The 23712-nt window shown below is 52.0% G+C and overlaps 1 protein-coding gene across 1 annotated transcript in view; it reads right to left on the bottom strand.

The window, feature by feature from the left end:
• PPL (periplakin) overlaps positions 1 to 23712 on the bottom strand; it is a 46025-nt gene that overhangs the window by 20573 nt on the left and 1740 nt on the right. The window contains exons 2-8 of the mRNA XM_038762269.1: positions 9281 to 9380; positions 7017 to 7171; positions 6609 to 6729; positions 5183 to 5308; positions 5019 to 5060; positions 4264 to 4425; positions 2101 to 2208 (exon numbers count right to left, since the gene is read on the bottom strand). Of these exons, the coding sequence (XP_038618197.1) occupies positions 2101 to 2208; positions 4264 to 4425; positions 5019 to 5060; positions 5183 to 5308; positions 6609 to 6729; positions 7017 to 7171; positions 9281 to 9380 (814 nt within the window). The remainder of the gene's footprint in view (positions 1 to 2100; positions 2209 to 4263; positions 4426 to 5018; positions 5061 to 5182; positions 5309 to 6608; positions 6730 to 7016; positions 7172 to 9280; positions 9381 to 23712) is intronic.

Here is a 23712-nt window from a genome sequence, read left to right as displayed (position 1 = left end):
TGTTCCGGAGCCCCAACTCAGGGCTTCACCTCAGGGAGATGGGGAGCTCGGGGGAGCCACCACAGAACCAGCCGATGCAGAGGCCCCACCCCAAACTGAACTGAAGCGGGGTTGGACAGTTCCCTGCTAGGCTGTAAGGTAAGCTCTGTGAGGGCAGGGATCGTGTCTATATTTATTCTATTATTAGCTCTATATTAACTCAACAGAACTCCTCTCTTCCCACCCAAACTCCCTCCTCTGACTATCCTCCCTCTGACTTTCCCATCACAGTAAGCGGCACCACCATCCTCCCTGTCTCACAAGCCCATAATCTTGGCATTATCCTTGACATCTCTCTCATTCAACACACAGTCAATCAAATCTTGTCAATTCTACCTTAACAATATTGCTAAAACCTGCCCGCTTCTCTCATCCAAGCTGCTACTATACTGATCCAAGCACTTATATCCTGCCTTGACTACTTCATCAGCCTCCTCGCTGACCTCCCTGTCTCCTGTCTCTATTTCAATCGTAACTTCATTTGGCTGCCTGGATCATTTTTCCAGAAAAACGTTTAGTCCACGTCTCTCCACTCCTCAAGAATCTCCAATGGTTGCTCATCCACCTCCACATCAAACAGAAACTCCTTGCCAAAAGCTTTAAAGCACTCAATCAGCTCACCCCCTCCTCTCTCACCTCCCTGATTTCCTACTACAAACCAGCATACATGCTTCACTCCTCCAACACCAACCTGCTCACTGAACCTCGATCTGGGCTATCTCACCACCGACCCCTTGTCCACGTCCTTCCTCGGGCCTGGAACTCCCTCCCCTTTCACATCTGACAGTCCACCACCCTCCCACCTGCAAAGCCTTATTAAAATCCCATCTCCTCCCCGACTAAGCCCTCTTTTCCCCAACTCCTTCTCCCTTCTGTGTCACCTACACACTTGGATCTGTACCCTTTAAACACTTGATATTCACCTCACCCTCAGTCTCACAGCACTTCTGTACACATATCAGAATGGACACCCTGGGTGAAAGTAAATTTCCTCATGATCTAAATGCTTAGCAGTAACAATAATAATAATCGTCATATTTGTTAAGCTCTTACTATGTGTCAGGCATTGTTCTAAGCCCTGTGATCTTGTCTTGTCTTAGAGAAGCAGCGTGGCTCAGTGGAAAGAGCCCGGGCTTGGGAGTCAGAGGTCATGGGTTCAAATCCCGGCTCCACTGCTTGTCAGCTGGGTGACTTTGGTCAAGTCCCAACTTCTCTGTACCTCAGTTACCTGATCTGTAAAATGGGGACTAAGACTGTGAGCCCCACGTGGGACAACCTGATTACCTTGAGTCTACCCCAGTGCTTGGCACATAGTAAATGCTTAACAAAGACCATCGTTATCCTCTTCTAGACTGTGAGCCCGTTGTTGGGTAGGGGTTGTCACTATCACTGAACTGTACTTTCCAAGAGCTTAGTACACAGTAAGCGCTCAATAAATGTGATTGAGTACACATATGTAATTTATTATCATGTCTGTCTCCCCTTCTAGACTATAAGTTTCCTATGGGCAGGGAATGTGTCTACACCAACTCTATTGTACTCTCCCAAGTGCTTAGTACAATGCTCAGCACAGTAAATGTTCAATAAATACCACTGATTGATTATTGTTCTCTCCCTAGCACTCAGCACAATACTCTGCACAGAGTAGATGTTCAATAAATACTACGGATCGATTGCAATCTGTGTCCACCTACCTCCCCAGCTAGACTGTAAGCTTCTCAGTGGTAGGTATCATGCCTATATTAACTCTGTTGTTCTCGCCCAAGCACTCAGTAAAGTGCTCTGCACAGAGTGGGTGCTCGATTGATAGCAATCTGTCTCTGCCTGCCTCCCCAGGTAGACTATCAGCTGCATGAGGGTAGGGATCATGTCTATTAACTCTATTGTTCTCTCCCAAGTGCTCTGCATGCAGTAGGCAGGTGCTCAGGTAATGTCACTGGCGAGTAGAGGGGACAAACACAAGGTGGGGTCTGAGACACTAGTTTTGGGGGAGGCAGGGGGTGGCCAGATTTTGGATGAGGGCTGAGAGGAAGGGTGTGGGGCCAGGGATAGGAGACCCACCTCAATGGAGTTGCGCCCTGGGTGCTCGGTACTCAGCAGCTGGTCCCCTTCACTGTGCAGCTGGTTGATTCTCTCTTCTTTGGACTCTAGGTTCCGGTTGATGAAATTCTAAGAGAGGCATGAAAGAGACTCAGGGAAGACACAAGACAGAGAGACAATATCCCCATCCCCTTGAACCTCTCCAGCCCCGACCCCTCTCTTTCTCTGCAGCCTCATATTTTTTCCTGCCTCCAAGGCAGCTCTACCTGATGTTCCTTTAGGAGCTCAAAGTTCAACACGTCTAAAACAGAGCTCCTCATCTTCCCTCATAAGACCTCTCCCCTGAAGGACTCTCCCATCTTTATAGACAACATCACCATCTTCCCCATCTCTCAAACCTGCAACCTTGGCCTTATCTTCAACTCATCTCCCTCATTCAACCCACATATTGAGCCTGTCACCAAATCCTGTCTATTTTTCCTACATGATATTTCCCAGAACCCCACCCCTTCCTCACCATCCCAATTGTCACCACGCTGGTCCAAGAACTTGTCATATTCCATCTCGAATATTGCCTTGGTCTTCTCGCTGACCTCGCTGACTCCTGATTCTCCCCAGTCCAGCCCACACTTCACTCTGCTGCCCAGATAATTTCTCTAAAAAAACATTCCACGCATATCTCACCACTTCTCTAAAACTTCCAATTTATTTTAATCGTATTTAGGAACTTTACAGATGGCAAGTACTGTACTAAGTGCTGAGAAAGATACAAGAAGAGTAGGTCGGACAGGATCCCTGTCTCACATGGAGCTCAAAGTGAACTGATGAATGTGTGGTCATTCATTTATTTCTGCATCAACAAAAACTCCTTACCATTTTTCTAAGGCTGATATCCTACCAATTTCTAATTCTATTCTTTTTTTTTTTACTTATGGTATTTTTTAAGCACTTACCCTGTGTCAAGCACTGTTTCAAGTGCTGAGGTAGATACAGGTCAATCATTTTGAATACGGTACCTGATCCACATGGAGCTCCCAGGCTATCTATCAAACAATCAGTAGAATTTATTGAGCACTTACTCCATGCAGAGCATTGTACTTGGGAGAGTACTACAGAGTTGCCAGACAAGTTCCCTACTCACAACTATCTTATAGTCTAGAAGGGAAAACAGGAAAGAGCCCAGGCCTGGGATTCAGAGGACCTGAGGTCTAATTCCTGCCTCACCAATTGTGTGACCTTGGGCAAATCACTTAACTTCTCTGTGCCTCAGTTCCCTCATCCCTAAAATGGGAATTCAATACCTCTCCTCTCTCCTACTTAGACTGAGTCCCATGTGGGATGGACTGTGTCAAACATGATTAACTTGTGTCTACCCAGGGCTTAGAACAGTGCCTGACACATAGTAAGTGCTTAATACCATAAAAAGGTATTAAATCTGCATTTTACAGATAAGAAAACTGAAGCACAGAAAATTTACCCAAGGTCACTCCACCAAGCAGTCGGTAGAGCCAGGATTAGAACCCAGGTCCTCTGACTCCTAAACCCTTTCCATTAGGCCACTGTGTCCACTGTAACCTAGTTCACACACTTCACTCCTCTATACCATCCTGCTCACTGTACCTCAATCTCACCGTCAACCTCTTGCTCACTCCCTCCCTTCTGCCTGAAACTCTGTCCCCATTCATATCCGTCAGTACAGCACTTTCCCCATCTTCAAAGCCCTAAGAAAATCATATCTCCTCCAGGAAGCCTTCCCCAATTAACCTCTCATCTCCCCATCCTCTTAAACACTCCTTTCTGCTTCACCTAGGCAATTGGGTCTGTACCCCTAAGCACTTTGATGCTCACTCTACCCCAAGCCCCACAGCGCTTATGCCTATATCTTTACTCTCTGCCATTTCCCCTATCTGTAATTTATTTGAACATCTATCTCCCCCTGCAGAATGTAAGCTCCTTGTGGACAGGGATCATGCCTTCCAACTCTCTTGTACTGTCCTCTCCCAAGCACTCAGAACGGAGCTCGGACAGGATAGAAACCTGACAGAGTGCCCAGTGTGGCACCCAGTAAATACCAGTGCCCCGTCACGGGGCCCCATCAAGACGGAGGGATTCTGGAAATGCCCCCATGGCCGTGTGGAGGATAGGGGAGGGTGACCCCATGATCCTGCGAGCCCTCGGCAGTACCTCGTACTGGCGGCGGCGGCTGGGGTAGTCAAGGTTGCGGTCACTCCAGTCATACTGCATGCGGCCCTTGGCCTGCTGGTCCAGCCAGTACAGCTCATTAGTACAACGTTGCATGTAATCCTTCAGTGAACTCAGGTGCTGCTGCCGCTCCTGAGACCCAGCCTGTGCAGGGATAGATGCCAGCAAGAGGCTTCGTCTCAACAGGAACCAGGGGGTGCCAGGTCTCCCCGGGGCACCGAGTCACCCTGAGGGCACCAGGTCCCCTCCCCGCCCCCGGACACCAGATCTCCCCCAGACAATGGGTCTACCCCAAACACCAGACCTCCCCCAGGCCCAGGTCAGTTCTTCCCCAGGGCCTCCGGTGCCCACTCGGGCACCTGATGCCCCTTTGCTGACCTGGACATGACAGTTGCATGCTATGGGCCAAATCAGATCTTTGTGAAAATCACAGAATCCAGAGTGTGGCTCTGGGAGGACCCCTGACCACTGCTGCTCCAGACTCTGGAGTCCCCTCCCCACCGTCCTCATGAATGTGGGCTCCACGTCCAATCCACGAGACCGGTGGCAGCACCCGGAGGGAGGGGGGTGCTGGATATGAAGCAGCGGGCACACACAGGTGTCCACAGCTGGGCCTGGGCTGGACAGGGGACAGTCTAGGGGAGGGGGGAGCTCAGGGAACTTGGGAAGAGGAGGTGGGAGAAGGAAAGAAGAGAGCTGGTTAGGGGTGGAGGTTTGGGGGGGCAGGGGGTCCTCACCAGCAGCGCTTGGTACTTGGCCTGTAGGTCAGCATTCTGCTCCTGGGAACAGCACAGACAGCAGCAGCCATAGCCACCGCCACCACGGAGGTTGGCACAAGGAGGTGGGGGCGTTCTCTTTCCCAAACCCTCCCCATCCCCCACCAGCCCCTGCAGGCCCCTACCTTGTCCCCATCCTTGTTGACGTGGGGCCCGATGGCCTTGACCTCATTGTGGAAGATGTTGTGTTCTTCTACCTGCTGGTCTACCAGCGGCAGGTCCGTCCCAAACGTTTGGCCTTTCAGGCTTTCCTGGAGACCAGATGGGCAGGATGAAATCAATCAGTCAATCGTATTTATTGAGCACTTACTGGGTGCAGAGCATTGTACTAAGTGCTTCAGAGAGCACAGTATAACAATATAACAGACATATTCCCTGCCCATAGTGAGCTTACAGTCAAGAGGGTAGACAATGCCAGCACTCTTTCCCCCTCCTACCCCCCAACCCTGGGCCAGCTCCCCCCCCACCGGTTCCCCCACCCCCGCCCTGGTCTAGGCCTGGGTTCCTTGGACAGCTTGACCGTTGTTTCTGTCTGGGCTGGGAGCGGAGCAGTGCCAACAACAATTCCAATCCATCAATCAATTGCATTTACTGAGTTCCTACTATAACAATTTTAGTAATAATATTAACAGTAGTAATTGTAGTGTGTTTTAAGCACTGACTACGTACCAAACACTGTGCAAAGTACTGAAATAGATAAAATACAATCAGGTTGGACACAGTCCCTACCCCACAAGGGGCTCACTGCCTAACGGGGAGCAAGAATGTGTACTTAATTCCCATTTCACAGTTGAGGAAACTGAGGGACAGAGAAATCAAGTGACTTTGTCTAGGGTCACACAGCAGGCAAGTGAAGAAGCCCAGATTACGATCTAGGTCTCTTAACTCCCACTCCTGTGCTCTATCCACTAGGCCACATTGCTTACTGTAAACAGCCCTGTATTACACACTTCAAAGGGGTCAGTAGACTCAATCTCTGCCCTCAAGGAACTTATAGTCTAGCAGAAAGATGGATGCAAAAATCAATTACCAGGGATTCCCCGGGGGGCTGGACTGCTCAGGTCCCCTCCCCACTCACCAGGGCAGGATGAGGGAGCCCAAGGACAAAGGGGAGTGGCTGAGGTGGCAGAGAATTCTTCCTAAACCCAGAACACTGAGCTTACTGAAGGGAGCCCCTGCTAAGGCAGGTGCAGTCCAGTGGAGAGCGAGACCAGGGCTGGGAGCCAGAAGAACTGAGTTCTAAGCCCAGCTCTGCCTGCTGGGTGGCCTCGGCCCTGTCACTGACCCTCCCTGGCCATCAGTTTCCTCCTCTCTGAAGTGGGGACAAGATCCCTGCTCTCTGCTCTCCCACCCTCCCTCCCTCCCACTGGCCCAGGGACCCCATCTGATCTGATTATCTTGTATCCGCTCCAGTGCTCAGGGTAGTGCTTGGCACGGAGCAAATGCTGAGGGAACACTAAATCCTGCAGGGAGCTGATCTCCCTTGGGGGGAAGCCGCACCCCCAGCTCGCCAACTTCCCGACCTTCTGGGGGATCTCAAGGAAGCCATACCAGCTTCTCGTGGACCACCGAGGCCCAGTTGACCGGCGGGTTCACTTCCTTCGCAATGAGAGTGTAGATCTGGTTGTGCTTCTCCCGCAGGTTTGCCACACGCCCCTTCAACTGCCGGATACTGGACATGGAGATAATCAATTGATCAATTCATTCCTACCGGGGGCAAAGCGCTGGACCGCGCCCCTGCCGAGGGCAGAGCCCAGGACCAAGACCCTGCTGGGGGTGGAACCCAGGACTGAGCCTCTGCTGGGGGCAGAGCTGGAAGAAGGGCAGGGAAAGCCAGTGGAGGCACTGGGAGAGGACTGAAGAAGTTGGTGGAAGACAAGGAGCCTGGGGGAGTTGAGGGGAGGGGAGGCTGGGGGTCCCAGCCCCAGGGCAGGTGTACTGGAGTCAGTCAGCACTCACTCCTCAGTGATCATGTCCCCCTGAGGGTGCCTCATGTGCTTTGCAATGGCAGCGTCAGCCTCCAGGACGTAGAGGAGTTTCTCAGAGTCGGAAACCTTCTGGATGGCGACATCTCGGTACTGAGGGGGGCAGCCCTCCTTGATCTGTGCCAGGTCCTGGGGGAAGAGAAGGGGCTTTGTCCAGTGGGAGCTCCTCGAAGACAGGGCTGCCGCTGTGGCTTTCATGGAGCTTTCCCAAGCACCTCACTCCGCCCCCTGCCCACCTTCCCCCACTGTGCCACTGGCCTGGAATGCCCTCCCATCTCCTATCCAACAATGACTCTTCCCTGCTTCCAACCTTACTGACAGCACATTTCCTCAAGAGGCCTTCCTTGACTAAACCCTCCTTTCTTCTCCCTCACTCCCTTCTATGCTGCCCTGATGCGTTCTCTTTATTCATTTCCCCCTCCCAGCCCCATGGTACTTACGTCCATATCTGTAATTTATGTCTTTATATTAATATCTGTTTCCCCCTCTAGACTGTAAACTTGTTGTGGGCAGGGAATGTCTGTTTACTGTTGTATTGTACTCTTTCAAGAACTTAGTTCAGTGTTCCACACACACTAAGCGCTCAATCAATATGATTGAATGAATGAATGAACGCCATGCCCAAGACAGCCTCCGGACCCACTACAAGCACACCGGGCTGCCCTGTCCCTCCCTGGGATACACAGCCCACATGGTGATGTCACCCAGAGCCTTTAGTGGAAATCCCCAGCACACTCATTCATTCATTCAATCGTATTTATTGAGCGCTTACTGTGTGCAGAGCACTGTACTAAGCACCTGGGAAGTACAAGTTGGCAACATACAGAGCCGGTCCCTACCCAACAACGGGCTCACAGTCTAGAAGTGGGAGACAGACAACAAAACAAAACATGTGGACAGGTGTCAAGTCGTCAGAATAAATAGAACTAAAGCTAAATGCACATCATTAATGAAATAAATAGAATAGTAAATATGTACAAGTAAAATAGAGTAATAAATCTGTACAAACATATATATATAGGTGCTGTGGGGAGGGGAAGGAGGTAGGGCGGGGGGGATGCGGAGGAGAAGAGGAAAAGGGGAGTCAGTCTGGAAAGGCCTCCTGGAGGAGGTGAGCTCTCAGTAGGGCTTTGAAGGGAGGAAGAGAGCTAGCTTGGCGGATGGGCAGAGGGAGGGCATTCCAGGCCCGGGGGAGGACTTGTGCTGGGGGTCGACGGCGGGACAGGCGAGAACGAGCTACAGTGAGGAGGTTAGTGGCAGAGGAGCGGAGTGTGCGGGCTGGGCTGGAGAAGGAGAGAAGGGAGGTGAGGTAGAAGGGGGTGAGGTGATGGACAGCCTTGAAGCCGAGACTGAGGAGTTTTTGCTTGATGCGTAAGTTGACAGGCAGCCACTGGACCTTTTCTGCACAGAGATGATCCGGGCAGCAGCATGAAGTACAGACTGAAGTCGGGAGAGACAGGAGCATGGGAGATCAGAGAGGAGGCTGATGTAGTAATCCAGTCAGGATAAAATGAGAGATTGAACCATCAAGGTAGCACTTTGGATGGAGAGGAAAGGGCAGATCTTGGCAAAGTTGCAGAGGTGAGACCAGCAAGTTCTGGTGACGGATTTGATGTGAGGGGTGAACGAGAGAGTGGAGTTGAGGATGACACCAAGATTCCATGTTCCAAGCATAAGGAACATGATCCCGAAGAACTCCCTGGTCCCCTCCCTCTAAAGACCTTCTCCCAGTTCCTGTGACCACGGGCCTCATGTCCAAGCCACAGTGAGGGGAGGCTGGTCTTGGACACCAAAGGGTCCTCATGCTCTTTCCGTCCCAAGCAGGAGAGGACCAGCCAGGTGAGAGGCCGGCCTGAGGGGCCCTCAAGTCCAATACTAGCAGCATCCTGTGGGATTCCAGCAGGGGACTATGGCTCCGGTCCATCCCGCTACCTCCCAGCAGGACAAGAATGACCCTCCTACTGGTCACAGTAAGAATCTAGACTAGCCAAGAATATACCAAACAGAAAGTTCCAAGAGCTGTGTCCAGACCAGATCGAGGGCAGAGCTATTATTATTATCATGACCCGCTGGAGATCAGTCACTTTGGAATCAAACTGCATGTCGGCTGGGACCAGTCGGGGGGATTCCCGAGTCACTCAGGGTCAGCCTGGAGGGAGGAGGCCGGGCAGGGGGTGAGTCCCTGAGTCCCCTGGGGTCAGCTGGCGGGGGCAGGAGGGGAGGGGGTGCTCCGCTCACCGCCTGCATTTTGGCGTCTGTGTCCACAATGTTCTTTTCCACCTGGTCGGCATTTCGCTGCAACTGTTCGATCAGCTCCGACAGCTCCTTGTTGGAGATGCTGGAATGACAGAAAGGAGCCTGGGTGAGGAGGGAGGAGGGAAGGGGAGGGAGGAGGAGAGAGGAGAGAGGAAGCCAGAGGGCTGTTCATTGCTCTAAAACTTCTGTGGCTCCCAGGCAAACCCCAGGATGCAGCAAGCTTGGCTTCCTCACAGTTAGCATAGCACTCAATACACAGTAAGCACTATATAGATAACACAGATGGACTGATCAATTCTAATCAGTAATAATAATAGCAACAACAACAATAGTGCTTATAGAACACTTATTACATACTAAGTTCTGGGATGAATCTGCAAAACCACAGAGCCAGTCCTGTCCCATATGGGCTCCTGGGCTGAGAAGGCCCAGGGAAACAGGGAGACGTGGTCAATGGTAGTGCAATTGGAAAAGCTCCATGGCTCACAGCCTGGGTTGGGGGAGGGAATCAGGGATGGGGCAGTGCCCAGGCTCCTCAAGGGTCCTGACAATCCTTTAGGCTGCATTCTCAACCCTCCCACCTCCATCCTATAATAACAATAATAGTAATAATAGTATTTGTTGAGCACGTGTTACGGGCCAAGCCCCATACTAAGTGCTGGGGTAGATACAAGTTAATCAGGGAGAACACAGTCTAATGGAGAGGGAGAACAGGGATTGAATCTTCATGTGACAGGGAGGAAACTGAGGCCCAGAGGATGGAAGTGACTTGTCAGCCAGCAGGGAAGTGGCAGAACTGGAATTAGAACCCGGGGCCTCTAGCTCCCAGGTCCGAGCTCTTTCCACTAAGCCACACTGCTCTCTGGTTCATGCTATTTCCCCCTCACCACAATCAAATCTTAAAATTCCTCCTCTGCCAGGATGGCTTCCCAGATGAACTCCTGGCACCTCACAATGCAACACCGCCACCCCCTCAGCCACCCCAGCCCCTTCTCACATTTGCAGGCATGTATTCATACCCTCTCACAGTATTTGAGTGCTTACAACGGACACCCAATTTTTCATAACCTTCAGTAGTAATAATAATAATGGCATTTATTAAGCGCTTACTATGTGCAAAGCACTGTTCTAAGCGCTGGGGAGGAAACAAGGTGATCAGGTTGTCCCACGGGGGGCTCACAGTCTTCATCCACATTTTACAGATGAGGTAACTGAGGCACAGAAAAGTTAAGTGACTTGCCCAAAGTCACACAGCTGACAGTTGGTGGAGCCAGGACTTGAACCCATGACCTCTGACTCCAAAGCCCGTGCTGTTTCCACGGAGCCACACTGCTTCTCTAGTGACTATTCTTCTCACAGATATTTAACTGTGTCTCCCTGGCCAGACTGTATGCTCCCAGAGGAGAGGGATCATTTCTCCTAACTCCTTTATGCTATTCCAAGCGCTCAGCACAGGGTTCTACACAGAGTAGGTGATCAGCCACTGCCTTTGTTTGATCTCAACTGCAGATGGAATGAGAATGTAGCTGGGGACAGGGATTCATTCATTCATTCAATCGTATTTATTGAGCACTTACTGTGTGCAGGGCACTGTACTAAGCGCTTGGCTCAGGGATGCAGCTGGGGACCCTCTAGGCAGGGATTTCCCGGCCCCCTTTCCTGAGCCTTGCGGGGTGTTCGGGACCCCCTCGCCCATGCCCCGGACTCACGGCCCCACGACTGGTGACCTCGGTGTGCACCGGCAAACCTGAATCCCAGCCCCAGAGGCGGTGGCTGTTTCCAGCCCGGCCAGATCCCGCTCCCCCAGGCCCGGACCAACCAATCAATCAATCATATTTATTGAGCGCTTACTGTGTGCAAAGCACTGTACTAAGCGCTCGGGAAGTACAAGTTGGCAACATATAGAGATCTACAGTCCCTACCCAACAGTGGGCTCACAGTCTAGAAGGGGGACACAGAGAACAAAACCAAACATACTAACAAAATAAAATAAATAGAATAGATATGTACAAGTAAAATGGATAGAGTAATAAATATGTACAAACATATATACATATATACAGGTGCTGTGGGGAAGGGAAGGAGGTAAGATGGGGGGGATGGAGAGGGGGACGAAGGGGAGAGGAAGGAAGGGGCTCAGTCTGGGAAGGCCTCCTGGTTGAGGTGAGCTCTCAGTAGGGCCTTGAAGGGAGGAAGAGAGCTAGTTTGGCGGATGGGCAGAGGGAGGGCATTCGTAAAAGCGGGGAGCGGGAGAACCCGCAGGCCGGGCTGCGCCCGGGGATGCTCCCACCCAAACCCCGGCCCCCAGCGGACCAGCGGACGGACGGACAGATGGACAGGCCGGGAGTGGGGGGAAAGGGGACGCTTCCCCGGGGCCTGGACCCTCTGAGGAAGGAAAGAAACTCCAGTGCCCCCCCAGACTCCCTCTCCCACCTCCCCCTGAGCCCAGGAGGCAGGCAGAGCCGGGGCAGGACCCTCAGGGCGAGGGGGGGCGGGGGGCATGCCTCAATCAATCAATCAATCAAGCAATCGTATTTCTTGAGCGCTTACTGTGTGCAGAGCACTGTACTAAGCACGTGGGAAGTACAAGTTGGCAACATATAGAGACGGTCCCTACCCAACAGTGGGCTCACAGTCTAGAAGGGGGAGACCGAGAACAAAACAAAACATATTAACAAAATAAAAGAAATAGAAAGGAATCAGAGCCATTACCGCAGTGTACGCGGTAGGGTGTCCCCCGCAGAGCGTGGACTGCAGAGTAGCAGCGCGGGTCAGTGGGAAGAGCACGGGCTTGGGAGTCAGAGGTCATGGGTTCTAATCCCGGCTCCCCCACGTCTGCTGAGTGACCTTGGAAAGTCACTTAACTTCTCTGAGCCTCAGTTCCCTCATCCGTAAAATGGGGATTAAGACAGTGAGCCGCCGTGGTACAACGTGATCACCTTGGATCCTCCCCAGCGCTTTGAACAGTGTTTCGCACATAGTAAGCGCTTAACAAATGTCATCATTGTTATTTGGGTAGGCGGCGCAGTGTGTGCGGTGGTGACAGGAAGGCCAGCGAGAACCGGGCCGGACCCCGATCTCCTGAACGGGCAGGGGACCCCCCCGCCCCCGACCCTCTCAAGGTCACCCTCCAAGGTGGGCTAACGGGATGCGGAAGAGGCCCGCCTGCCCGGGGAGGAGGGCAGATTCGGACTCGCTTTCCCAATCCGTTTCTCGGAGGAAAACGGGGAGGGTCCAAACCCTTTCCCATCGATTCATTCATTCAATCATATTTATTGAGCGCTTACCGAGTGCAGAGCACTGTACTAAGCGCTTGCACCTGCCTGTTTTTCAAGCCAGGAGGAAGGAACCTGTCTACATGTTTTGCTGTCTGTCTCCCCCTTCTAGATTGTGAACCCGTTGTTGGGTAGGGACCGTCTCTATATATTACGGACTTGTACTTCCCAAGCACTTAGTACAGTGCTCTGCACACAGTAAGTGCTCAATAAATATGATTGAATGAATGAGCCCGGAGCGGCTGGGCCCCCTCTACAGGCCCCCACCACCCAGGCCCCGGCCTCGTCGCCCGGCTCCAAGACACGGATAAACCGGCCAGAATTCTAGCCAGGCCTGAAAGCGAAGGAGCTGGGAGAGAACAGCTGCCCCTTTGTCCTCCGGGCCTCCAGGCTGAGCGGCCCAACGGAAGCTGTGATGTCCAAGCATTGATAAGCGGCCCTTCGTCCCACCCCGTCCCCCTTCTAGTCTCCCCAGGACTGGCCGGGGAGACTGGGAGCCGGAGGAGGGCGGGCAGCGGCACCATGGCGCTCCATCCCACCTGGCCTGGGCAGTGCACCGCTGGGCACGGACCCTGGGCAGAGGGACAGAGCAGCAAGACCTAGTGGAAAGAGCACAGGCCTCAAAGTCAAGGGCCCGGGATCAAAGTCAAGGGCCTGGAGAAGCAGCGTGGCTCAGTGGAAAGAGCCTGGGCTTTGGAGGCAGAGGTCAGGGGTTCAAATCCCGGCTCCGCCAACTGTCAGCTGTGTGACTTTGGGAAAGTCACTTAACTTCTCTGCGCCTCAGTTCCCTCATCTGTAAAATGGGGATGAAGACTGTGAGCCCCATGTGGGACAACCTGATCACCTTGTAACCTCCCCAGAGCTCAGAACAGTGCTTTGCACATAGTAAGCACTTAATAAATGCCATTATTATTATCATAATCCTCCGCCACTTACCTGCTCTGTGGCTTTGGCCAAGCCCTTTAACTTCTCTGTGCCTCAGTTTCCTCATGTCACATGGGGTTCAATTTTTGCTCACCCTCCCCCTTGGACTGTGAGCCCCGTTTAGGGCAGGGACAGTGTCTGGCCTGCTTGTATGGTGTGTGGCCCATAGCAAGAGCTTAACAAATACCAAGTCTCTGGCCTCGCTCTCCCCCTCTGACAGGGAACTGGAATGGATTAAAAACCCGGGGTGGGGGGCACAGAGGGGAAGGTCTTTTGCTTTGCACCTTCATCACCATGGTTCCTTTAACTAGATCACCTCAAAATGGCTTTTTAATTTTGAGAGTCCCAGCATATGCTTGATTATGGTAAGTGCTAAGCACTGTGTCCAATGCTGGGGTGGATCCAGGAGAAACTCTCCCTGACCCAGGACTCTCACTCTGTGAGGGAGGGAGAGCATATGCCTTAGCCTATTTTCTTAACCATTTTCCTCCTCTGTAAAATGGGCTTAAGTGAGGTCGCTTAAGTGAGGTCCCCCACGCTGAGGTCACATGGGACAGGTCAGCGTCAGAGCTGGCTCGGAGCTAGGACCCTAGCATCCTAATTTCCCATTCCCAGGCTGTTTGCCTATAATCCCTGTTCTAAAGGGGAGGAAATGGAGGCCCAGAGAGGTTAAGTGACTTGCCCAAGGTCACCCAGTGGATCAGGGACTAGAACCCAGTCACCCAGCTCCCAGTCCTGCACTCTTAGAAGCATTTTGTGGTCATGGGTTCTAATCCCAGCTCTGCCACTTACTAGCTGTGTGACTTTGGGCAAGTCATTTAACTTCTCTGTGCCTCAGTTACCTCATCTGTAAAATGGGGATTAAGACTGTGAGCCCCACGTGGCACAACCTGATTACCTTGTATCCCCCCAGCGCTTAGAACAGCGCTTTGCACATAGTAAGTGCTTAACAAATGCCATTATAATAATCAATAAATACGACTGAAAGAATGAATGAACAGATTTCTTAAAATAGCTCTTATAATCTGTCCAACCTGATTAGCTAGTATTGACCTCAGCATTTTGTACACTGCCAGGCACATGGTGAATACTTAATAAATCCTACAAAAAACAACAACTAAGCTCTCATTTCCCCTATTCCTTCTCCCTTGCCCTTAGATTGGTACCCTTTCTTCAGCCCACCTTCAGCTCCACAGCACTTAAATACCCATAATTTACTTTAATGTCTGTCTTTCCCTCTGGACTGTAAGCTCCTTGAGTCTACTAACTCCGTTATAGTATACTCTCCCAAGCACTTAGTACAGTGCTTAGAACAGGGCTTTGCACAAAGTAAGCATTTAAAAAATACCATTATTATTATTATTACAGTGCTGTACAAACAGGAAGTGCTCAGTAAATATGATGGATTGATTGAATGCCCCCCAGCCTCTTGCCCCCACCCTTCATCTGGAAAGCGCAGCTCAGTGGAAAGAACACGGGCTTTGGAGTCAGAGATCATGGGTTCAAATCCTGACTCCGCCAACTTGTGACTTTGGGCAAGTCACTTAACTTCTCTGGGCTTCAGTTACCTCATCTGTAAAATGGGGATTAAGACTATAGAGAAGCAGCGTGGCTCAGTGGAAAGAGCCCGGGTTTTGGAGTCAGAGGTCATGGGTTCGAATCCCGGCTCTGCCAATTGTCAGCTGTGTGACTTTGGGCATGTCACTTCACTTCTCTGTGCCTCCGTTCCCTCATCTGTACAATGGGGATGAAGACTGTGAGCCCTCTGTGGGACAACCTGATTGCCTTGTAACCTCCCCAGCGCTTAGAACAGTGCTTTGCACACAGTAAGTGCTTAATAAATGCCATCATTATTATTATTATTATTATTACCCCAGTGCTTAGAACAGTGCTTGGCACATAGTAAGCGCTCAACAAATACCATTATTATTATTATTTCCATGCTATTGACGGAGCGCCAAAGTGACTCATTCAAATTCCCAGAGGCCTGGGGCAGAACCCAGGCGCTTTCCCTCCAGCTTCCTGAACCAGAGTGGAGGATCCTGGTGATCCATAAACAGAGTCTTTTTTGGCATCCACCCCTGGGGGGTCTCAATCAATCAATCAATGGTACTTACTGAGCACTTAATTTGTGCAGAGCACTGTATGAAGCTCTTGGGAGAGTACAAGCTGGGAGATGATATGTTCCCTGGCCACAAAGAGCTTATTCATTCACTCATTCATTCATTCGTATTTATTCAGCACTTACTGTGTGCAAAGAACTGTACTAATACAACAAACAGACACGGTCCCTGCCCATAACAAGCTCACATATAGTCTAGAGGGGGGCCAGGAACCCCAAGCATCACCCAAACCCGGCAGGGAACAAACCCCAGAAGCCCCCACCCCAAGCCAATAGTCCCTTCAGCAGGCCCAGGAGAAAGCTGAAGCCCCCTGCCCCAAGAGCGAGGGAGGAGAAATCTGGCACCAGTGGACTGATGGATAGTCCAACATTTCCATTTGACCTTTGTTTGGGGAGGTGGAAGGGTGAGACAGCATATCGGAAAGTTAATCGGTGCTTCGGACCTTTAATAATGGCATTTATTAAGTGCTTACTATGTGCAAAGCACTGTTCTAAGCACTGGGGAGGTTACAAGATGATCAGGTTGTCCCACGGAGGGCTCACAGTCTTAATCCCCATTTTACAGATGAGGGAACTGAGGCCCAGAGAAGTTAAGTGACTTGATCACACAGCTGACAATTGGTGGAGCCGGGATTTGAATCCATGACCTCTGACTCCAAAGCCCGTGATCTTTCCACTGAGCCACGCTGCTTCTCACCTTTGACCTGCAAACTCCTGGGACCCTCTTGCCAGCAGACTCCCTAGCCCAAAGACCCCACCCCCCCCCTCCACCCCAAGGTAGTTCAAGAGCTCAGTACAGTGCTCTGAGTACAGTAAACCCTCAATCAATACCACTGACTGATTGCCCAAGCAGGTCAGCACCCAAACTTAAGCCCAGATGAGCCATTTGCCTCCGTAACCTTTCTCCTTTCACTCCTTCTGAAGCCACAGAGAATGGAAACTATACAATCAGATTCTGCCAAACCAACAGACAGACGGATAGATGGATGGACATCCCAAGCACTTAGTACAGTGCTCTGCACACAGTAAGCGCTCAATAAATACGATTGATGATGATGATGAAGGACGGACAGATGGATGGAGAGAGCAGCTGCTTCTCACAGGGAAGTTCCAGATGTCCCACCTCCTCCTCTTTCCCCGGGTCCCGTGTCAAACCAGATCTGGGCTGGAGAGACACAGGCCAGGGGATATGATCGAGAATTCCAAGGGAAGACTGAGCAGCCAGCCCACAGTCCCCTGGAGCCCCCAAGGGACAGCAGGAAGCAGCTGGACCTGGCAGGAGAGGGATTGGGATGACGGAAATTAGGGGCCATCAAGGGCCCTGTGCAGCGGGGCAGTTTGGATTCATTCAATCATATTTATTGAGCGCTTACTGTGTGCAGAGCACTGTACTAAGTGATTCACCCACACCAACGCCCCCATTTTTTATGGCATTTGTTAAGTGCTTACTATGCGCCAGGCACTGTACTAAGATACAAGCTGATCAGGTTGGACACAGCGCCTGTCCCACATTAGGCTCACAGTTTTATAGATAACTGAGGCACAGAGAAGTGAAATGACCTGCCCAAGGTCACACCGCAGACAAGTGGCAGGGCTGGGATTAGAACCCAGGTCCTTCTAACTCCCAGGACAATGCTTTATCCAATGGTCCATACTGCTTCTATAAATGCTTCCCCAGTCCCTTTTTCGCGGGGTGGGGGTGGGGGGGTCCGCAGGTCACAGGCCACAGGAGAACGGCACAACACTACAATCAGGCATCAAAAGTCAGGGTGGCAACTTCTCCAGTAATGTCAAAAATCAAAGTCAGCTGACCACCAGCCAGGTCAAGGCTAGGATGGGGGTTGGGGCAGGGGCCAGGGTTAAAAAGGGGGTAAGGTCAAGGAAGGTCACTTTACCATGTGTGATCTGCTGTGTCACCACCAAACCACCATTCATTGTTTGAGTATGATGTGAGCAAGAATGGTACTCATAAAGAACTCACGCTGAGAGCCAGGATAGCCAGTACAGGATAATCCTCCTGGACCCTCTCCCTGTCCCCCCACTGGGATGGTCTCCCACTGTGAGAGGAAGGGAGAGCAGAAAGCTGTCCTCCAACCTACAGAAGAGGAAACTGAGGCCCAGAGGGGCTCAGCGCCTTGGCCGAGGCATTCCTGCAGGCCAGGGGCAATGCCGGGGCTGGAACCTAGGTCTCCAGGCACCCAAGCCCACACTCCCTCCACTGGGCCGTGTGGCTAATTTAGTAGCAACAGCTACACGGGGCTCACAGTCCAAGGGGGAGGGCAAACAGAAATTGAACCCCATTTGACATGAGGAAACTGAGGCACAGAGAAGTTAAAGGGCTTGGCCAAAGTCGCAGAGCAGGAGGTAAGGAGTAGCAACAGAGTCCTGTTTTTCCAAGATGGGGAGAGACAGTGAGGCCAGAAGCCCCGCTCCCCTCACCAGCCCCGGAGTCTCTCACCAGAGGTTGATACACTCATCTTCAACTCTGGTCATTGCCACAGGGAGGAGTCCAGCACATGCCTCAGGCCTACTCCTCTGCAGCTGGAGGGTGGGACAGGTTGAGAGGGGGCAAACAGCAGCTTCCACATTCTACCTGTGCAGGCATTCTTTGGGGTGGCTCCATTTCAGGAACCCCCTTGAGACCCCACTCCACATCTCTCCCTCAATCACTTCTGCTCCTAGTCACAATAGGAATGGTCCATCCTGAGTGCCCCTTGGGCACAGGGTGCTGGACTGAGCGACCCCTGGGCATAAGGCATCGTCCTGAATGCTTGGGAAGATTCACCAGGGAGCCCATAACACATTGTCAGCTGTGTGACTTTGGGCAAGACATTGAACTTCTCTGTGCCTCAACTACCTCATCTGTAAAATGAGGGTTAAGACTGTGAGCCCCCCATGGGACAACCTGATCACCTTGTAACCTCCCCAATCAATCAGTCGTATTTATTGAGTGCTTACTGTGTGCAGAGCACTGTACTAAGTGCTTGGGAAGTACAAGTTGGCAACAGATAGAGACAGTCCCTACCCAACAGTGGACGCTCAGTCTAGAAGGGGGAGACACAGAACAAAACCAAACATATTAACAAAATAAAATAGAATAGATATGTACAAGTAAAATAAATAAACAGCGCTTAATAGCGCTTAGAACAGTGCTTTGAACATAATAAGCGCTTAATAAATGCCATTATTATTATTATTATTATTATTATTATTATTATTATTCCCCGTCCAAAAGCAAAGGGTTTCAACTAGTGGCAAAGTATTTCTGCCCCTTTATTCTCCTTGCCATGACCCCTAGTCCTTTCCCCGAGTGCCCAAGGACCCCATATGACCTCAGAAGACACAAGTAGGATGGCTGGTTGTCCAGGTTCATCACACGGTGCCCTGGCCAGTGTCCTGCTGATCTGTCCCCTGTCTGGTACAGACTGGCCCCAGACACCCAAGGGGCCAGTGATTCTGTCTCCAATGTCCACCTCCCTCCACCACAGTTGTGGCTGCCAAATTGTGTAGTTCAGACACGGTGTCTGAGTTCACCAAGATTGGGGGTGGGGTACCGTGGATCTGGAGTGAGATGTTGGGGTCATGGGTCCCCAGATGTTCTCTCCAGATCAGAGAGTTTGCCTAGAAACTTCTTGTGTGTGTCTATGTGACCCCAGGGGGGTGTGATATTTCAGGAATGGCCAAGAGGCAAACACAGTTGTTTGGCATCTTCACTGACCCCTTGACCTCTGACCCCTGACAACTCCAGACTCTGGTGGGCCCCCAAGGAAGCACCCGGGTAACCAGTTCTGTCATCAACAGGCATTTAGATTCCTCTGGGCAAAGGCAGAAATGCTCATCCCAGACCCCCCATCCTCTCAGCCTCGGACTGGGGTGAGGACGAGGTCATTCATTCATTCAATTGTATTTATTGAGTGCTTACTGTGTGCAGAGCACTGTACTAAGCACTTGGGAAGTACAAATTGGGAACATATAAAGACGATCCCTACCCAACAATGAGCTCACAGTCTAGAAGGGGGAGACAGACAACAAAATAAGTAGACAGGTGTCAATACCATCAGAATAAATAGAATTTTAGCTATGTACACATCATTAATAAAATACAGTAATAAATATGTACAAATATACACAAGTGCTGTGGGGAGGGGAAGGGGGTAGGGCGGGGGGGCTGATGGGGAGGGGAGGAAGAGAGGAAAAGGGGGGGCTCAGTCTGGGAAGGCCACCTGGAGGAGGTGAGCTCTCAGTAGGGCTTTGAAGGGAGGAAGAGAGCTAGGTCCCTCTGGAGGCCTTGAGATGGCGCCAGAGATGGTCCATGCAGAGGCTCGGTTAGAAGCTGGTTTTCTGGGGCCTTGGGGGGGAAGGGGGTCAGAGGTCAGGATCAGCCAGTGCAGATGCCAGGGACTGGAGCCTGGGGGAGGGCAGAGGCCAGGAGCCAGGGGGTAGGGCCAGTCGGTGCAGAGGCCGGAGTCTGGAAGGCAGAAGCAAGAAAAAGGCAGCCGGGCCAGCAGGGCACGGAGGCAGGGGGCTGGCCGCCCCAGCTGGGGTCTGGGCGTTCCATGTGAGAGGGGTGGCGCACGGTTGTTAGAGGGTTTCTGGGCGGCTCCTGTGGCCCAGCAGGCTGAGGCAGGCAGGGGGGTGGCGAGTTGTCGGAGCGGCCCTGCCGGAAGAGGGAGGGGCTGGATAGTTGCCCCTAATCCCCGTCGGCATCCGCCCAGAGAACCCGAAACTCGTCCTGGATCCCCGGGCCCCTCCCCCGACCCACCTCCTTCTGACATCTGGAGGGGCCTTGGGGGGTACGGCATGGCCACCCCACTTACCCCAGCCTTCTGCCTTTGGCAGCCACCACTCTTCCACCCCACCGGGGTCTCAGCTGGCCAGGGTAGGGTCCTGGCCACTGGGCACCCAGATACCCCATGCCTCCTGATAGTTTTTCCTCTAACAGCTCACCCTGTCTCTGGCAAGAAACCAATTCACGGTTCCTAGGTCATTTCTAGATCAACAGGCCACAGTCTCAGCCTACCACCCACCCCCCGCCTGCCTTCAGCCTCCGAGGCCCAACCCGAGCCTCCCTCCCCTCATCATCCCCAGTCCAATCTCCAGAACCACCTGGTGCTACTGGAGGAGCCAGTTCCCTTCGGAATCCGAACCCAAGACCCCGTGGGCCCCCCCCCCCCCCCTCCGGAACAGGGCCGGCCCAAGGTAGCTGGGCTCTCCTGCCCCACCCTGACAGGGCTCTCTCCCACCCTACACTGCCCCAGGCATCTGGGCACCGTCGGGGCTACAAGACTATTATTATCAAGATTATTTAAAATTTCAGCAAGAGTGTGTGAACTTCAGCTTAGCATGATTATGAGTAACTTCATAGGCGGGGGTGGGAAAGCCTGAGAGTGTGTATGTGTGTGAGAGAGAGCGAGAGAGAGAGAGCAAATCTCGTCAGAGAGAACACGAGTATGTGTGAGACAGCAAGACTTGACTGTAAGAAAGAATGTGAGTACGAGGGTGTGCGCTCGTGTGTGTGTGTGTGTGTGTGAGAGAGAGAGAGAGAGAGAGAGAGAAAAGAGAGAGAGAGAGAAAAAGAGAGAACAAGAGCGTGTGTGGGCGTGTTTCACACCCACCTGCCAGTCTGGCTTCCTTCCCACCCCCAGCCCTGCCACAGGAAGGCTGGGGAGCTGGAAAGGCAGAGACATTTTGGGAGGGTGGGGAGGTGGGCAGGCAAAAGCAGGAGCCCTGAAAATTTGGTCCGTAAGCACAAGCCCATCTGAAACCCTCGTGTTGTTCCCTGACCCATTCCCCCCCACCCCGACCCACCCAGTACCAGAGAGGGGCAGAAGAGTTGAAAAGCAGACCATCCAGTATAGCACCAGAGAAATCCCTTCTACCCTGCTCCCCAGTATCAAACAGGGGCAGACTAGCTGAAAACCAGACCGTCCAGAATAAAACCGGACAACTAATTGCCCAACTCACTAGTCGCTCCCCTCCCGAAGCAGGAGTTTCCTGCTCTCCTCCAGGGTATCTCATCCCAACTCATGGCCTCAATTTACCCCTCTCAGAAATGGGGCACCGCTCCCTGATTGCCAGAGCCTCAGCCTTGAAATAAGTGGAACAGGAGGCCGCCCTGCTCTCTTCTCTGCCCTCAACTGCCCCGCCCCAAGATCAAGATAAAATGAAAACTCTGGGAGCCACTGGCTCCGCATTCCCCTCATCTCTGAAGGCTCCCGGGAAAGTGGTCAACTTGAAAATACTCCCAAGTGTGGGTAGGGGGTTCCCAAACCCCTTCCAAAGTGTTCCATCCCTGCGTCCGATCTGATTCACTCCCCTCAGTAGGGCCTCTTGGCCCCAAACAGGAGGGAAGGGGATATTTTCTCCCACCTGGAAGCAAACAGGTGGGGCATTTCAGTTATTCCTGGGAACTCCAAAAAGCCCCTACACCCAACCTGGGGATAGGGAGAGGCAGGACCTGGCCTCCCTAGGGCTTCTCCGAAGATCAGAGGCTGGGATGGAATTTCTGATCAGGTCCTGAAGCAGAAAGAAAACAGGACTCACTCTCCTCTCTTCTTACACACCCTTGCGTATTTGTATTTATTTGTATATTTATTAGTTTGTACTTTCAATTACTGACTCAGCCATTTCATCCTGACCCACCAGCACTGCTTCCCATTGCCTCCTGGCCCTTCCTCCCACTCCCACTGTCCCTCAGGAACTTGTGTGTCTCCATCTCTCCAACAAGACAGTAGGCTCCAAGAGGGCAGGGGTGTGCACCTCACTGCTTCTGCACCACCACCCTAAGTGGTTGTGCTGATGCACCTCGCCCTCCCAGGGTGCTCAGTCAATACTACCAATTGATCAGTTGATTGACCACCTATTATACACCCCAGGGCAATTGGTCTCCCCCCCATCTTACCTCCTTCCCTTCCCCACAGCACCTGTATATATGTTTGTACATATTTATTACTCTATTTATTTATTTATTTTACTTATACATATCTATTCTATTTATTTTATTTCGTTAGTATGTTTGGTTTTTTTTTTCTCTGTCTCCCCCTTTTAGACTGTGAGCCCAATGTTGGGTAGGGACTGTCTCTATATGTGGCCAATTTGTACTTCCCAAGCGCTTAGTACAGTGCTCTGCACATAGTAAGTGCTCAATAAATATGATTGATTGATTGATTGGTCTCTCCAGGAACAAAGTCAGTCAGCGAAGGCCCCAGTCAGCCTTTCCCCCCTTCACCAGTGGTATGTTTCTCCCCACAACTCTGCCACAGCTATCTCTGCTCTCAAACAGTGAAGGAGGGAAGAGTGGGGGTGAAGACAGCCCCAGGGCACAGGGCTGGTCTTCAGCTCCGATTTGTGAGACCCTGAGTCTACAGGGAAGAATTCTATTTATTTATTTTGATTCCTGTTTACTTGTTTTGAGGTCTGTCTGCCCCCACTAGACTGTAAGTCTGTGTGGGCAGGGATTGTCTCTATTGCTGACTTGTACTTTCCAAGCGCTTAGTACAGTGGTCTGCACACAGTAAGCCTCAATAAATACAACTGAATAAATCAAACAGTCGGGGGGTGGGCAGGGAGCCAGAGACAGTGAAGGAGGAGAGGAAAAAGGGGAGAATGGTGAAGAGGGAGGGCCTGGAACAGCCTGGAACACTGGAACATAACTCTACTCTAGAAATGGTCCAAACTTCAGAGATTACACAACTGTCCCAAGCCTCAATTTCTGAACATGCCAATAAAGGGAGAGTTCTTCCTCTTCCTCTGGCCCTGGGCCCACCGGCCTCAGGAACACTGTGGTCCCCCTCCACCACGCCCCACCGGCCCCAACAACTCCGGACTCCCGGAGCCAGGGGGGAGGCAGGGGAAGCCAGGTCAACCAGCCCAGCTCCAGCCCCACCCCTCTCTGGGAGCCAACCCTGCCTAGAGAAGCAGCGTGGCTCCGTGGAAAGAGCACGGGCTTGGGAGTCGGACATCAAGGGTTTTAATCCCGGCTCCGCCACTTACCGGCTGTGTGACCTTGGGCAAGTCACTTAACTGCTCTGTGCCTCGGTTACCTCATCTGTGAAATGGGGATTCAAACTGTGAGCCCCCCGTGGGACAACCTG

This window comes from Tachyglossus aculeatus, chromosome 21, assembly GCF_015852505.1.
Source record: "Tachyglossus aculeatus isolate mTacAcu1 chromosome 21, mTacAcu1.pri, whole genome shotgun sequence".
Classification (NCBI taxonomy): Eukaryota; Metazoa; Chordata; class Mammalia; order Monotremata; family Tachyglossidae; genus Tachyglossus; species Tachyglossus aculeatus.
This window is presented reverse-complemented; position numbering and strand designations above follow the sequence as displayed.